Source organism: Gavia stellata, chromosome Z (assembly GCF_030936135.1).
Source record: "Gavia stellata isolate bGavSte3 chromosome Z, bGavSte3.hap2, whole genome shotgun sequence".
NCBI classification, from domain to species: domain Eukaryota; kingdom Metazoa; phylum Chordata; class Aves; order Gaviiformes; family Gaviidae; genus Gavia; species Gavia stellata.
Window position 1 is genome coordinate 13,268,829 of NC_082637.1, and position 16,161 is coordinate 13,284,989.

The following is a 16,161-nucleotide window of genomic DNA, read 5'->3' on the forward strand; positions in this document are numbered from 1 at the left end:
GCCAATGCTTGACAACCATTTCAGTGAAGAAGCTTTTCCTAATATCCAACCTAAACCTCTCCTGGTGCAACTTGCAGCCATTTCCTCTTGTCCTGTCACTTGTTACTTGGGAGAAGAGACCAACACCCACCTCTCCACAACCCCCTTTCAGGTACCTGTAGGCAGCAAAAAGGTCTCCCCTAAGCCTCCTCTTCTTCAGGCTAAACAACCTCAGCTCTCTTAACCACGCCTCATAAGACTTGTGCTCCAGACCCCTCATCATCTTCGTTGCCCTTCTCTGGACATGCTCCAGCACCTCAATGTCTTTCTTGTACTGAGGGACCCAATGCATTGAACTTCCAAATTTTGTAAGTGGCATTTTGAGGAAAATAAAAACCTTACCTCCTCCTCCTCAAAGAGGATGAGCCGGACCAGCACAATGTGAATTGCATTGCCAATGCTTGGATCGTGGAACAACCCTGTAACCTGTGCCAGAGCCAGGAGGTATGAGATTAACTGATTCTTCTATAGCAGAACAGGACTTTAGAGAGAAAATAGGACATTTACTTCAAGCACACTGTTCATCTTGGGGTGGGGGTGTTGTTTTCTTTTCTAAATCCTCAATGCACTTCATTGAAAGTTTACTGAAATGCAACAAATGTTAGAACTACTGCAAAGGGCAGCTCTGCCAAACGAGTGATGATACAGGATTTGGCAAAATTTACTAAGCTAAAGAGCAAAAGCACACACAAGATTATTTTATGTCCATTTCCCTTTCAAGAACTTCAGAGTTCTTAAAAAACACTAGCAGAAAAGAACGCAACATCTAAATGCACGTAACACTGATGGAGAGGTCCAATCAGTGTGTAAAAAATCCAGCATATCAAATTGTCCTGTTTTGATTTGATAGAAATCAGCTTCCACTACAACAAAGCAAAAATTAGTCAGTACTAGGCAAAGAGAAATTAGTTAACTAATGGATACTCTTGTGTTTTCACAGCACAGAAGAGGATGATAAGAACAAAAGCAAAGATAATGCATCCATTAAAAAAAAAATCGACATAAAAAAAGAGCAAGAACTGAACTCTGCAAAAATGTCATAAACATCATCACAATGTTGAATTAGGCAGGAGGAAAGGGAATCAGAACAACACATAGTCATAACCTATCTATATGTGTGCAGTATATCACAAGAAATATGAACAGACAAAATGGATTGTGTTTGGGTCAAAGGTGTTTTGCAGAAGACTGTTAAAGGAGAAATTACCAAAATGAAATGGAAATTTTGTTTACAAAGGTCTGATTTTGATACAGCTCTTTTTCAAGGTATTAGACTGAAAATTGAGTCATTGTGAGCAACCTAACGTCTCAGGTACACACCGCAGAGAAAATGTTAAGACTTGTTTGTTCCTGAATCTGATTTTGACAGGGTTTTATTCCACATATTTTCCCTGTGTGGACAAAACCTCATGTGCTCAAATCAGCTTTGTGTCTGTTTAATCAGGCTGATTGCCTCAGTAGCTAGTCAGACTGCTTGGAGCACAGTCAGGAACATACTGTATAAACATAAGGGACAGATTGGTTACCATGGCTAGAATTACACTGTGATTAATTTCACATATATTACACACATGCCATGATAACGATATAGAAGACATCCTCAATAGACTCTCCAAGGTCAATTTCTACTATGATACAAATAATAACAGAAGACATATCTGTAGGCAGTCTCATGAAACACTATTGCTTTTCCCAGATCAGCTTACATTTTGAAACTTGCCACACAGGAAAACATTGAGAGTTAAAGTCGTCTTTTTTTTTTTTCAATGTGGACTTTGTATTATAGGCAGGATACTTAATGGGAAAAGCAATTGTACTGGTTTTAACTGGGACAGAGTTAACTTTCTTCATAATAGCTCATATGATGCTGCTTGGATTTGTGACCAAAACAGTACACACTGATATTTTGGCTCTTGCTAAGTTATTACACTTCCCAGTGGGCTCCTGTGTGCCTTTCTTATCCACAGACATGGGAAAGAATCCATACGCTTAAAACTGTAGAATTTTTCTCTGTTGCTGTAGCTATCAACCTGAAATCACCAATGAGCAACAGGTTCCAGGGGAGACAGGGAATTTCAGTGGAATGAAAATCAGTGATAGCATTTATAGCTATGAAATTTCTCTCACTTAAAATCCAGATAAAAATTATGCCTATGCAAAATGTAAGGTAAAAAATGCTTTAAAATACAGAGTTTCAATTAATATATATGAATGATATTACATTTCTTTCCATGAACAATGTTACAGACTTGTTTCAAGGTGATCAGTTACATCATCAAGTTAAAATTTGCTTCATTCATCTATCTAAAAAAAGGAAATATTGTACATACCATATTCATTATAGTGAGGATATATGATTCCACATGGTCACTTCCATGATATTCAACCATCTTACTGTCTGCAACCACAAGCGTCTCCACCCATCGTTCCTTGCTGATAGAGCGCCGAGAAACCTTTCTGACAGACATATGATTTTGTTGCCATCTCTCCCTCTGACGCTGCTGCTGTTTGAAAAAGCTGAGGGTATCTGGAAGAGTAAGAAGCAACGCTGACTTGAAAATATTTTCAAGCTTGATTTGAAGTGTATGGCTGTAACACTTCCAGACACAACGGTAGCATCGCAGAATCACAGGATGATATAGGTTGGAAGAGACTTCTGGCTGCCACCTACCTGACCCCAAGCAGGACCAACTCCAAAGTGACACTAGCTGGCTGAGGGCCCTGTCCAGTAAAGTTCTAAATACCCCCCAGATGGATTAAACATGCATCCAAAAGTTACCCCTACTGAAACACCAGGGATTAAGGTGCGAGAGGGAGCCAAGCTAAAAAAATTGAATCGGGAATGCCTTTTTCAAGGAATTTCTCTTCTGTGGTTTGGCTCCAAACTCTCTAATGACACCAGTTCATAGTTTAAGATAAGGCATATGCCTTCTCCACAGGCAGCTCTTACTCTCAGCAGGATGTCACCTTAAGCCCAGTGCTTTGGCACATCCATGAACCGTTTGTTCTATGCATGGAAAGTATTCCCGAAGAGTGGGTACACTTCACCAGTAGGTGTCATCTAAATACCAGCCAGGCAAACGGCTGCGGGCTCCTCAGCTGCTCTCATCTCGTCTGACTGACAGGGGAGATATGCTTAGCACTTCCAGTATAATTTTGGTATCTGTGCATCTAAATCCTTTCGGGAAGGTGTATTTGCTCTGTAGAGTTGCTAGCAACCTTGGACTCCGCTCAGTGGGGCTAATTACTCTCCGCTCATTCTAGCTTTGAACACCAGCTGACTGTGTTGCCAGGGAAATACTGGGGATGTAAATACCCCTAGCCCTGAAAAAGAAGTGAGAGATGACAGTTTGACAGCAACTGGTGGCATTTTTCCAACCCAGAAGCCAGAGAAACACTTCTACAGTGCTGGGATTCCCCAGGTCCTAGGAAGGATCAGGAGCGCTTGTTGCTATTACAGATATGGCATCTCACTCATAGAAGAGGATTGTCCTTATTCCAGATGGGCCAAATTCACAGGCCAGAAACACAGCTCCTGCCTCAAGGTGCTTACAGCCTGCCCAGCATAAGCCCCACTACTGTGTGGCAGGGGACAGTTATCCAGCATTACCTCCATCTCCCAGAATGGATGACCTGGCAGCTAGGTCCCAAATCTTGTGTTCACACTGGCAGAAGATCTGTTATACCTTTGTCATCAGCATGCTGTTTGCCCTTTACGGGACCTAAGTTCAGCCAGAATGTATCTGGCAAGCCAGACAGCATAAAAAATAATTGAGTGTAAAATAAGTTTGAATAAATGTAAATAAATTCCAATAAACATGTAAGCCTATAATTTTTACTATCCATACACTGTCACAATACAGAGCCCAAGAATATCAATTTCCTTTGTGATTACCAACCCAAATCACTTGTCAGTGTCATCATGTGCACCCACACAAAGAGGTTCTGTCCTGTAGATATGTCAACTAGTAGAAAAAGTTCATCAATAAAGAAAGTTGCCTTCCCACCAAGCCAAGGGACACAAAGAAAGGCATACATTTTTTTGTCTTAATCTTGAAGAATGAGCTGCATGGAAAAATGGCTTCTTGTCTACATGGAAGAATATAATTTGTGAGTAAAGACGAAGAAAAGAAAGCAGGTGGTTTATTTGGGGTTTTTTGCTTGGGGTTTGGGGGGTTTTGTTTTAACAGAAGGGAAATGGACTACCACTGCTACAACTTCTACCCTAACCCCAATAACCGAGGCTGCAGCTTCACTCCTACTGTCTCCCTCAATCTTTGTTCAGTTACTGCAACAGTTGCCTCTATAAGGGGCTATTTATGAGCTGCATTGATTAGTCTCTCTTGTACATTTGCATGGTTTTCAGCATTTTTTTTTTCTATGAAGCTCAGTTCTCAGTATCTACACTTTTAAGGGGTTTGTGCTAAGAAAACCTTCCTCACAGCTATCTGAACAAAATATCCTGTTCAGACTGTTGGTTAAGTGATTTGTTTATGGCCAAATAAAACATCACGCCAGCTGTCAGGCTTTGTATTCCCATCTAACAAAGAGTTTTGTTTATTGTCTGGACAGGTGATAGCACTGGAGGTAAAAATGTTTAAAGCCATACAGAGTGCAGCAGTGAACAACCCTTGGTGAAAAGTTTGGGGTCCTGGTTAAGCATGAGGCTATGGACTGCAGGAAAATCTCAGAAGACATTTGAACTGAGAAAATTAATGCCAGGCAGCAAGAGGGTTCTGCAGACAAAACTCTATCCTCAGTGACCAAACCCCTCCAGTGCAGGAATCTAACCTGGAAGGGGGTCATCTAAGGACTGGATCCCCACTGTGTTAAATCTCTGTATGGGATCACCCAGCTTAACTGGTTTCAGAGCACCAAGGCGAGATGCAGGCAGTTGTGATTCGACTCAGCTTTGTCTCACCTTGACAGATCCTTATCTGTGCAGAGATGACCCGGGGGGAGCTGCGGAAACGGCTCAGCCCGGGGTTGCCTGAACACTGCCGAAACCCCAATGGAGCCCTGAATGATCCCTTAACAGACAAAACGCCCTGAGTACCATTCCACCACTATTCAGTAACTTTGTGTGCTAGACATCACTAAATTAGCCATAAGGACTAAGGAGCCATCACAGCACCAGAGATAAACACTCACGCATATTCCTGCCCCCACCCATCAAATCAGGGAATAAAAACTGTAGGGTTTGGGCAGAAAAGGGGACAGTCTTTTTCCAGCAATACAGCTGGCCTGTAGGAGATTCTTCCCCCCTTGTCCAGGACTCTGTACAAGGTAACTTCCCAGGGATTAAGAGGCCTTACCCTGAGAGAGAGGGTGAGTGATTAAGAAACGTACGTATGGTATTTGGTATGCTTTAAGATCGTGATTAGTGCACTCTTTTAAGGTATTAATATCTAGCGCGCTTGTGGTTTGTGTTAGTACATTCTGGAAATCACTTGTAGGTTGTAGTAGTGTATTTAATTGCAATAGTGTATTCCTCCATTGTATCCATACAAACCTGCAATAGTGGCATATTGGACCTGTGAGTGAAGTTCAAATAAACTGTTAATTTGAACCTTACAGTGAAGTCTCTTTCTCTCCATCACAGTCTCCTGGCAGCTCTTTTAGATAGATGAAGCAGAGAGGGAGAAACTCTCGGAGCTACACTAACATACAGGCAGCTATAAAGCATGGTTCTACTTCCGCTTTTATGTCTCTCCAAACTATGATTGCCTCTGTTAAGCTTTTCAGTCTGAAGTAAAATAATCTTACCTTGCTTTTACCTTAAAGTAGCGAAGTGTTGCAAGTGATTTCAGATTTCCTGAGAAATCCCAGGCACCCTGTTGTGTAGGAATGGAAATTTTGACTAGGAGCCCACCAGATCAGGAATACCCAAGAAGTGATGGATGGTCTGCGACCTAGTAACTTACAGTGCTGTCTGAGAAAAGCCTGCCTCCCCACACTCTTACATCATAACTGCTGAGCACAGCACACTCCACAAGTAGCAGAAGAGAGAACAGGGGTACTTGAACCCTGAGGGTTTCCATGTATTTTTGAGAAAGAGATATAACACAGGTAGGTATAGTGCTGGAGCCCTTAGGAATAGAAATTCAGGTAGTGCTGAAAGTATACCCAGGATAGTCTAAGGCTAAATAAGAGATTGGTAAGAGATTCAGCTAACAAACTGCATGAAATTCAAGCCGCAATACTCAGAAGTTTCATTCTGTTGTGGGAGATAATTTTGTGAGGATTTTATTAGAAAACCTGATTCAGCCAAACGAGTCACATACTATGTTACATAAGTCATATGTGGTATCTAGCCATCTCACTGTGCAATCAGGAGAAATGGTATAGATGACAACATTTCCTCAACTTCTAGTTAGAAATGGGTGATGAATTTCAGCAAAAGGGTTCGTTTTTAAAATCAAAATCCAAATTGTTTTAGTAAAAAATAAAAATGTCCCCTGAAACAATCCATACAAATCCTACTTGACTAATTCAACAACATATAAGACCACTAACTCTCAGCTACAAGGAAAGATTCTAAGTTAACTGTAAGTCTCAAGTATATATGAAAAAACCAGTATTATACAAACTTCTCCAGTACAGGTTAAAGCTGCATGGGTTCTGTGTAGGAAAGAAAAGTTATATTATCTCTTTTAGCAAACCAGTTTCACTTTTCATTAGGTGACAATAGAATTATATCGCAATTTGCCAATCCCTATTAAGAAAGAGCTTTCTAATCTTTAAGAAGTAATATCGATAGTCTCACAATGAAAAACATTTAAGTTCTTCACTTTGAACAACTCATCCACTCAAAATGCTGTTTGATTAGGGTTTTTTGTTAATTTCTGCTTTTTTCTCCCCCAAACACCCTTAAAGAACAGATATGAGTCACCTCACTTAAAGGCATTATGTGAGATTTCCATATCAAAGGCTTTTTTTCCACCTTTGTTTCCTGCAGGTGTTGCTCAAGGAAGAGTGCAGTGTACCGTGCAACACAAGGGGACCTCAAGGTGCTAACTGCACACATCCACCTTTCAACACCTTTGGAGATACACAGGGCTTTGAAGAAGCAAGGTGAAAATGTCTAGAAATTCCCAGAAGAGGAGAATGCAGCCTACGACTGAAGGCTGTCAGACAAAATAGAGTAGTACTGATTTACGTCTTCACTTTCTATCCTCATCTCCTTTCTCTTTGCGCAAGAGGTCTTTCATTTTTACCACTCTATAACATTCACAGTCAAAATGCTACGTCTCTGGACATGAGGTATGAACGATGCTAGGGATGCTAGACTAACAAATCCCACACTGTTCAGAACTTGCTACATTATGATTTTTCCTATAACCTTCACTTTGTCTTTGTTTTAAGATGTGCCTTTAGTTTAAGTATTAACAAAAAGATTATAGTTTTGGGGTGAGTTCTTCAGGAGGTCGATAAACTCTGTTCAATAGAGTCATTGTACAAAGGGAGATGAATAAACATATGAAATCATCTTTAATAACATTAACCTAGCACTAAAAAGTATACATAAGTCCAACCATAGACTAAATAAAGGAAAGGTTGAGGAGTGACTGAGTTAATAAGAATTAAAAGGATACTAAGGCAGAAGAAATCAACACAGTTTTCTGAAAAATGATTATTATGCGATCAACTCTGGGCTGTATCCAATAAAGGACTGGGGATTTCCCAGGACAGTGCTCCAGCCACTACACTTCTGGATAAAGAAGGTAGAACCTTCTCTTTCATTCATGAAGGAGAAGAGCAACTCTAATAGCTGATTTATTGCAAGAACTTACTAATTATTTACAAAACTCAAATGCAGTGAGTGAACTCCTTCCCCTATTCTGACTATCTCTGCTGAAATAAATAAGGCAGCTATCTAGAAAAGCTCAGTGAAACCAAATACACTAGAAATTTGGTACACATAGAAGCTTCTTATACATACAGTCATGGTTAGAATATCCATAACAAAACTAAGCCTGGATGCTGACAATGCAAGAGTAAGGGCTCACACACTATATGGAAAAACTGTTGTGAAACAAGGAAGAAAGGATGTGAATTTAAAACAGAAAAGGTAACTAAACCAGCTCTTTTTATAGGCATGTCTGAAACAGGCTAAGGTAAATCACATCAAATGCTTTCCAAGTGTGAAGCAGTGATCACACAGGAAACTATTACAGCCATTTAATCACATACTTCCCCATGTTGACAACCCTCAAGTCCCAACAAAAACAAGCACAGAGAAAGAAGGCTTACAACTTTGCAGGCTTTGTTTAACTTTAACATTCCTGCTGTCAAAAACATAAAGTATCAAACAGTGGAGTCACACCACTCTAATGCAGAATGAAGCTGAAATTGGACCTCTGTTGACTGATGCACTTAATCAGATACTGCTGCTGAGTGTGTCTGCCGCTCACTACCACTTACACTGGAAGGATGGAATGATAAATGTTCTGGGCCACTGGCATCAGTAGGTACATAGAGAACAACGTCGTGGGAAACAGCTATGCCTGGAGCTGCCTACGTTTTGTAACCACAATTTTTCTTCTGCCTGAATGTTCTTTTTTTTTTTTCCCAGGGATTAAACCCAGGTCAATGAGACACAACAAAAAATTATAGCTGCATAAGATGCGGTTCTAGGAGTACATTACTTACTGTTGTTTGAACTTTCCATGCTCTTTCACTTGGTAACTTCAGTGGCTGGTTACTCTTATTTTGGTGAAAACATTAATGTGATGGATTAGAAGAACAAGGTGACTTTTCTGTGTATTAATCTAGCACTTCATAAAAGAGCATCTGAAAACAACTTAACTTGCAGTACAATTCTATTTTCATTTGATAAAAAACAAGTATCTTCTAAAAGAGAATACATCTCACTGTAAAACAAATTTGCAGATTAAAAATTCCCAAGAAATTATGGCTATGTCTTAACGTCTGTTACCAAATAATTTAGGAGCTGTTGACCTAAGAATGACAGAGAAATGCAGTACTGGGGAGCCATTATGATGCAAATGAGAATTTAAACATATGGGCTTTATTAATAATTTTTCTTCTTTTTACATATCTATATGAAAATTCATTTATACAAAATGAATGCAAATATCTGAAAGTGACGTCTTGAAGCAGTTGCCTGCATTGTCAGGGCTGATCTGCTTTCCAGCGGGGTTAACCAAATAGTATCCAGAAGCTCTTGAATCAGACTCCAAAAATTTCTATTAATGTTTGATAAATTTCATTCACATAATAATGTAGAAAAAACAAACTGGTTATATGCTGGTAATCAGAGGTCACCAACCTGCTTAAGACAGGAATAAGAATAAGGCTAAAAGGCTACAATGATCTTAGTCAGTACAAGAAAGACACTGAGGTGCTGCAGTATGTCCAAAAAAGAGCAACATAACTGGTGAAGGGTCTAGAGAACAAGTCTTTTGAGGAGCAGCTGAGGGAACTGGGGTTGTTTAGCCTGAAGAAAAGGAGACGCAGGGGAGACCCTATTGCTCTCTACAACTACCTGAAAGGAGGTTGTAGTGAGGTGGGTGTCGGTCTCTTCTCCCAAGTGACAGGACAAGAAGAAATAGCCACAAGTTGCACCAGGGGAGGTTTAGATTGGATATTAGGAAAAACTTCTTCACTGAAAGGGTTATCAAGCATTGGAACAGGCTGCCCAGGGAAGTGGTTGAGTCACCAACCCTGGAGGTATTTAAAAGACTTGTAGACGTGGCGCTTAGGGACATAGTTTAGTGGTGGACTTGGCAGTTTTAGGTTAGTGGTTGGACTTGATCTTAAGGGTCTTTTCCAACCTAAATGATTCTATGATTCTATTCCCTAAGCTTACATGCTGCAGGTAAGTTTGTGCAGGCACTACAGAATTCAGCAGTTAAAGAAAGCATTGGAACTCTGGCAGTATACATGTTTTGTGGAGCTTCTGGGACATACGGACAGGAAGACAGTTAGGAACCAGCAGGATCCAGGAATTGGCAGCACAGGTCTCTGCAGTGCCCATTAGTTCTTCAAAGTTACCCAAGTGATTTCCACAACAGGCACTCATTGCAGGCTGCCCTAATGACAAGCTTCAAGAGTTGATGAGAAGGTAGGAATGGTCGACAGAGAGTATCAATGCAAGGAAAGGTGCCAGAAAAAAGCAAAATTATGCTGGAAGAGTCAAAGGACAGGAAAGGACTACTAAGGGTTGTAATTCCAAGGATTTGGGCAGTGTGAATGATTTAGATGGAAGGCTTGCTCTCTGCATGTGGTTGGGACAAGGCAGCAATGTGGTTTTCAAGGTGTGCAGATTGTAACCAGCCACTACAGGGACTCAAGAGGCACCTGAAAGAGGCCTCCACCTCCTGCGCTTTAATAAGCTTGTGTACCCAGCAGCAGGCTGCACGCTATACCACAGGGACTGAGGAGAGCCATTCCTCTTGGGCAAAAGCCATTAAGGCAGCTTATGTACCACACTTACCTAATTAAATTCACGATACTAACTGAATCTAAAGCTGGTGAACATTAGCAGTCCTCTCTTCAAGAAAAAATGACTGAGAATAATCACATTTGATTCAGGTATTATAAGTAAACTGGTGCATTTCCCTGTGCAAACATTTTACTTCAGAAATGTTGTGCAGCTCCTCTTTTTTCAGACACTGAGTCCTGCATGGTATAGACACCTACTGAAGTCCTAAAATGAAGAAACATTTTGTTCTGTTCCCCAACAGAACCACAAGCTGAAGTACAGCAAAGGAGGCAGGTATGTCTGCCCAATGCTCTCCTTCAGTCCATAACATGTGCTTCCCTCCACACTGGTCTATTCTCCAGCCAGGGTATAAATTTCCTGTGGTTCGACCAGGGATAAAAAGCTGCAGAGCAGAAGGGGAGGGTTTGGGATTCCCCTCAAGGGAAAACAAGAGGTCTCCCCACTTGCAGTCTTGCTCAGCTCTCTGCAAACACCTCGAGATTTCCCTGCACCTCCCCAGAGAGGACAGACTGCTGCTCTGTACACCCAAGATGCCCATATTGGCTTTTTCAGCCTTGTGACAACTGAGGAAGGACCCCCTCCACAGAGACACCCTTCATAAAATCCTCCCTGTACTATCAACATCACCACAAAACCAATATGCCCAGCACTATTTTGCCTGTTTATGCTCCCCCATGCAGAACCAGAAATGTCGGGTGGGTTTAACAGCCTCCTCTAGGTGTCCAAGAGCCAACCTGTGCACCACAGGAACTCCTCTCTGGCTCATCATTTCCCTTCAGTAAACACAGCAAAAGCAGCCACTTGCATCTCTCTGTGCTTGCAAATGATCAGTACAGAACCAGCTGGGACCAGCTGCTCCTGCCTCCTCTCATAGAGGGATAGGAAGTCAGAGGCAAACACACACAGGCAGCACAGAGCAGCCGTGAGATGCCACCAGTCCTGTGTTTACCCAGCCTGTTGGGTGGTCCCGACACAGGATGCAGCCTCCCTGCAGGCTGTGACCCTGCTCTAGCTCACAGCTTCACTCTCACCAAGAAACTTCCAAGGTAACAAGAACTGAATCTCAGCAGTTTGGTTTGCAACTGTCTGTGAAAAGCATGGCTGCTGAACTAAAACTATTTCACATCACCCAACTCTCTCCTCCTGCTTGGCCCAATCTCTTTGCATTCTTTTGCGCCTCTTGCTCTAACTGCACCTCTTCTCTCCCAAAACACCAACCAACTCCCCTTGCTGAATACCCTGCAAGGTTCCAGCTCAGCTGTGATTCCCATGAGTGAGCCCAGGCATCCTGAACCGCTCATGCCATTTTTAGGGCCAACTCTCTCTCTCGCTCTCAGATGTCAACCACCTCTGCTGTGCTTGGACTTGTTCTGGGTCAAAAACAGCTCAGAAAGTGCTGCTCAGCTCATTCCCCAGGAAGCTCCAGATAGCTCTAACAGTCAAAACCAGCAAGCAGACAGTTGTGCCTCTCAGACTCTCTTTGACCTTGTGAATTAATTATTCATATTCTCCTGGCTAAAAAGTTAAATCATGGAGAGATTTTTCAGCTGAGGGAAACATTAACTTTGCTTTGCAAGTGGCAGATATTGTCAGCTGTATTTGTGACATGAGTGTTACAAAAATACAGGAATTAGGGCTATGACTCCAGGTCAAAAGCTTGAGCTGAAATCTGCCACATACTAGGTGAACTGTGGAATGAATCACATTAAATTACATACTAGGACAGGGCCTGCTTACCTATACATGGGCTGGCTGAGGACAGAACAGACTCCAAAAATATTTAGGGTCCAAAACAGGTCCTCTAAATTGTGTCAAAACTACTTAGGTCACCAACAGGTATGAGCTCTTTATCTTTCCAAACTGTGCCCAAGCCCACAGCATGTATCCCCCACTCCAGACATCCTGCTGGGTATCATGAATGAACACTCTCTACATATATTGAGTCCTACAGAAAACCTAACAGCTATTGAGTAGCTCTTCTGGGGCAGTCTCTTGTAGTTAACCAAGGAGTTTCATGTTCCCTATATAAAGCTTGCTGTCATGAGAAGGGCTCACAGTCTAAACAGGCTCTGTAAAGAAACAGAAACTTAACAATATTCCATAATAACTGACTGTATCTAGCTTCCAAATCACATTGTAGGTTAAAAACACTGAGCATGTTTGCTCTTCATTATCTCCATTGACTTCTGGAAGTCAACGGCAGTTCTTTCCATCTCAGCTATTATTACTAGAAATAGTAATTTTGCGGAGTTTTTTGCACTTGGGCAATATTAGCAGTACATTAGCCCTCTGCCTTATAGATATTCATCTCACAGTTTTCTACACACAGAGATTATTTTTGATAGCACTTTAAAAGACATTATATTTCACCTCTTTTTATAATTCCAGTATTTGCTTCATTCACTCCCCGGCAAAAAGAGAACAAAACCTGATGGTATTTGTGTGGTAACAGATTGGGAAAAATGTGGCAAGAGGTTAAACTTAGCAGTGGCATCCAGTATAGCTCATGTTTGTTATTTAACTCATCTTAACTATTAAAGTTGACCCCCTTAAGTTACAGACTGTCTGCAGTGTTCTGTAGCAGTGTTTCCTGACCACGGATGAGCCATGAAGCATCTACAAAACTGTTCAAAAAAGATTAACATTTCTACACATATGAACAAGCCAACAAAAGAAGACCCACAAATGATCACTCAAAGTTCAGCCAATTTTTAGCTGGACATAAATGAAAACTGTACAAAATACTCATTTTTTTTCTCACCCAAACCAACTGATCCTGCAACTAAAAAAAGGCTCAGAAACACATTCTGTAACAGCAGTTAATAATGAAAGGCATTCTTGACTTGCTGTGAGTTAGCACGGAGAGTATTCATCAGAATACTATTACAGCATTCACTTCTGACATTACTACAATGTTTAACTGGTTGATTCTACAGCTTTATATTCAAGTGACTGAGAAAGTGCTGTTCTGACATATGAACACAGTACAGAGCTGCAGGAAAATTCTCAGTGTGCTACTTTTGTCACCAAAAATGTAGATTCAGGTCAACTGAAACTATTCACAAATTAATTGTCAAAGAAACACCACAAAAGTCAAATGCTTCACTTCAATACTTTCAAGATGAGACTTTTTTAAACATTATGCAACCATTTTCAGCCTGAATACCGTTCCGTTTACTTAAAACAGGCTGAAGAACATGAAAGCTAAAAATGCTTCATTTCACCCTAGAAATTAAAAATACTTTATTTGCACCTGAGAAAAATAGTTTTAAACCTGAAATAATTTTCTTTTTTTCCTTCGGTTTTTCACCACAACAAAATCACGTTTCAGAGCACATCCTAACATACGCGTCATTTTTCTCCTACACTCAAATCTCTCTTATTTTCTAGCTTGACCAATGAACACAAAAAACAACCTGCTGGTCATACCTCAGCAGCTGCAAGTAGAAATCACTCCTGAAAACTTGCTTCCCTATTTCCATAAAAAGAAGCAATCCTCAGACACTTCTATTTGACTTTTCTGTTTTGTAGTGATGAGAAACTCCACTACTCTAATATAACTGGCTTATTCCTGCTTGACCTTCAGCTATAAAACACTGACACCTTTCGCCTTCTGTGAATGGCATCCTTACACTTCTAAGCCACCCTGGCCAGCAGACCTCAGCTGCCTTGCTGTCCAAAGAGTGATGCTCTGCCAGGGCACAGAGCACCCACCATTAACTTGATTCCTTTCCAGGTGATGTGCTCTTTGTGTACGACAGATATATAGTGCCACTCCTGAAGCATCATGGAGCAAAATGACAGTCCATCTTCTCAATTCCTCTCCTTTTCACCAAAAAATACAAGAAGAACTTCACAGAATCACAGAATCACTACAGTTGGAAAAGACCTGTAAGATCAGCAAGTCCAACCATCAAGTAACACCACCATGCCCATTAAACCATGTCCCACAGTGCTATGTCTACACATTTTTTGAACACCTCCAGTGATGGTGACTCCACCATCTCTCTGGGAGGCCTGTTCCAATGTTTGAACACTCCCTCAGTAAAGAAATTTTTCCTAATATCCAGCCTGAACCTCCCCTGGCACAACTTGAGGCCATTTCCTCTTGTCCTGTCACTCATCACTTAGGAGATGAGGCCAACACCCACCTCTCTGCAACCCCCTTTCAGGTCATTGTAGAGAGCGATGAGGTCTCCCCTCAGCCTCCTCTTCTCCAGACTCAACAACCCCAGTTCCCTCAGCCGCTCCTCATCAGACTTGTGCTCCAGACCCCTCACCAGCTTTATTGCTCTTCTCTGGACACACTCCAGCACCTCAATGTCCTTCTTGTAGTGAGGGGCCCAAAACTGAACACAGGATTCAAAGTGCAGCCTCACCAGCGCTGAGCACAGGGGCACGATCACCTCCCTGCTCCTGCTGCCACACTGTTTCTGATACAGGCCAGGATGCTGTTGGCCTTCTTGGCCACCTGGGCACACTGCTGGCTCATCTTCAGTTGGCTGTCGACCAGCACCCCCAGGTCCTTTTCTGCGGGGCAGCTTTCCAGCCACTCGTCCCCAAGCCTGTAGTATTGCATGGGGTTGTTGTGACCCAAGTGCAGGACCCGGCACTTGGCCTTGTTGAATCTCATACAATTGGCCTCGGCCCATCGATCCAGTCTGTCCGGATCCCTCTGCAGAGCCTTCTGACCCTCCAGCAGATCAACACACCCGCCCAACTTGGTGTTGTCTGCAAACTTGCTGAGGGAGCACTCTATCCCCTCATCCAGATCATCGATAAATATATTAAACACGACCGGCCCCAAAACTGAGCCCTGGGGGACTCCACTTGTGACCAGCCGCCGACTGGATTTCGCTCCATTCACCACCTGTACCATCAGGCTTTGCCTACTCCAGTAATTTAGATATAGTCAGGGAACAAACACACCTAGGCACTGGAACTTGTTTGCCTACTCTATTGAAGTGGGTGGTTCCCGGCATGGCCTCAGTAAGGGCCAACAAGCACGTTCTCGATCAATTCCTGAGCATGGCACAGGAGCGGACATAGGGCAGGAATCGCCCTCATTATTCAGGATTTGTCCAGTCTGTTCAAGAAGCTGAGAAAATTTAATGTATGCACGCAGACTGTTCTGTGCTACTTGGCAGCAATTCCAAAGAATACTGGAGCATTTCATTTATTAGCACAAACATGGTCTCATTGTGTAGGAATAGTGGTTGCCATGAATATCTACAGTGTTACAGTATGAGAGTAAATGCCAGCTCAGCACTCACATTACAGATAAAAATTAATACTGTAAAACAGAATATATAGTGTTCAGAATGCCACTGCCACCTTTTAAATAAGATTTTTCAAGCAAAGTTATTAAAGAGGATGTCTATTTATGTTCCTCATATGAACTGCCTGCCTTTGCGGCTATTCTATATGTTTACAATGTCAGGTTTTTGCTACACATTCTGGCATTGGATTAGTATGTTCAGGGAATTTTTATCATTCCATTACTCAAATATGTTCACATTTATAAGAAATAATAGTTTATAGTTCAGTTTTCAAACTGTACAGATTGAACTGCGACATGTTTCAAATAATTTCTTTCAAGATGTCAACAGAGGGGTTACCGGATAACCATATGCATGGGAATTGGGGAACTTAGT

The 16,161-nt window shown here is 41.7% G+C and overlaps 1 protein-coding gene across 1 annotated transcript in view; it reads right to left on the bottom strand.

Annotated features, from left to right (window-relative positions):
- Nucleotides 1-16,161, bottom strand: part of ADAMTS12 (ADAM metallopeptidase with thrombospondin type 1 motif 12) — a 172,742-nt gene that overhangs the window by 71,628 nt on the left and 84,953 nt on the right. Inside the window, exons 4-5 of the mRNA XM_059833625.1 lie at nucleotides 2,370-2,566; nucleotides 382-465 (exon numbers count right to left, since the gene is read on the bottom strand). Of these exons, the coding sequence (XP_059689608.1) occupies nucleotides 382-465; nucleotides 2,370-2,566 (281 nt within the window). The remainder of the gene's footprint in view (nucleotides 1-381; nucleotides 466-2,369; nucleotides 2,567-16,161) is intronic.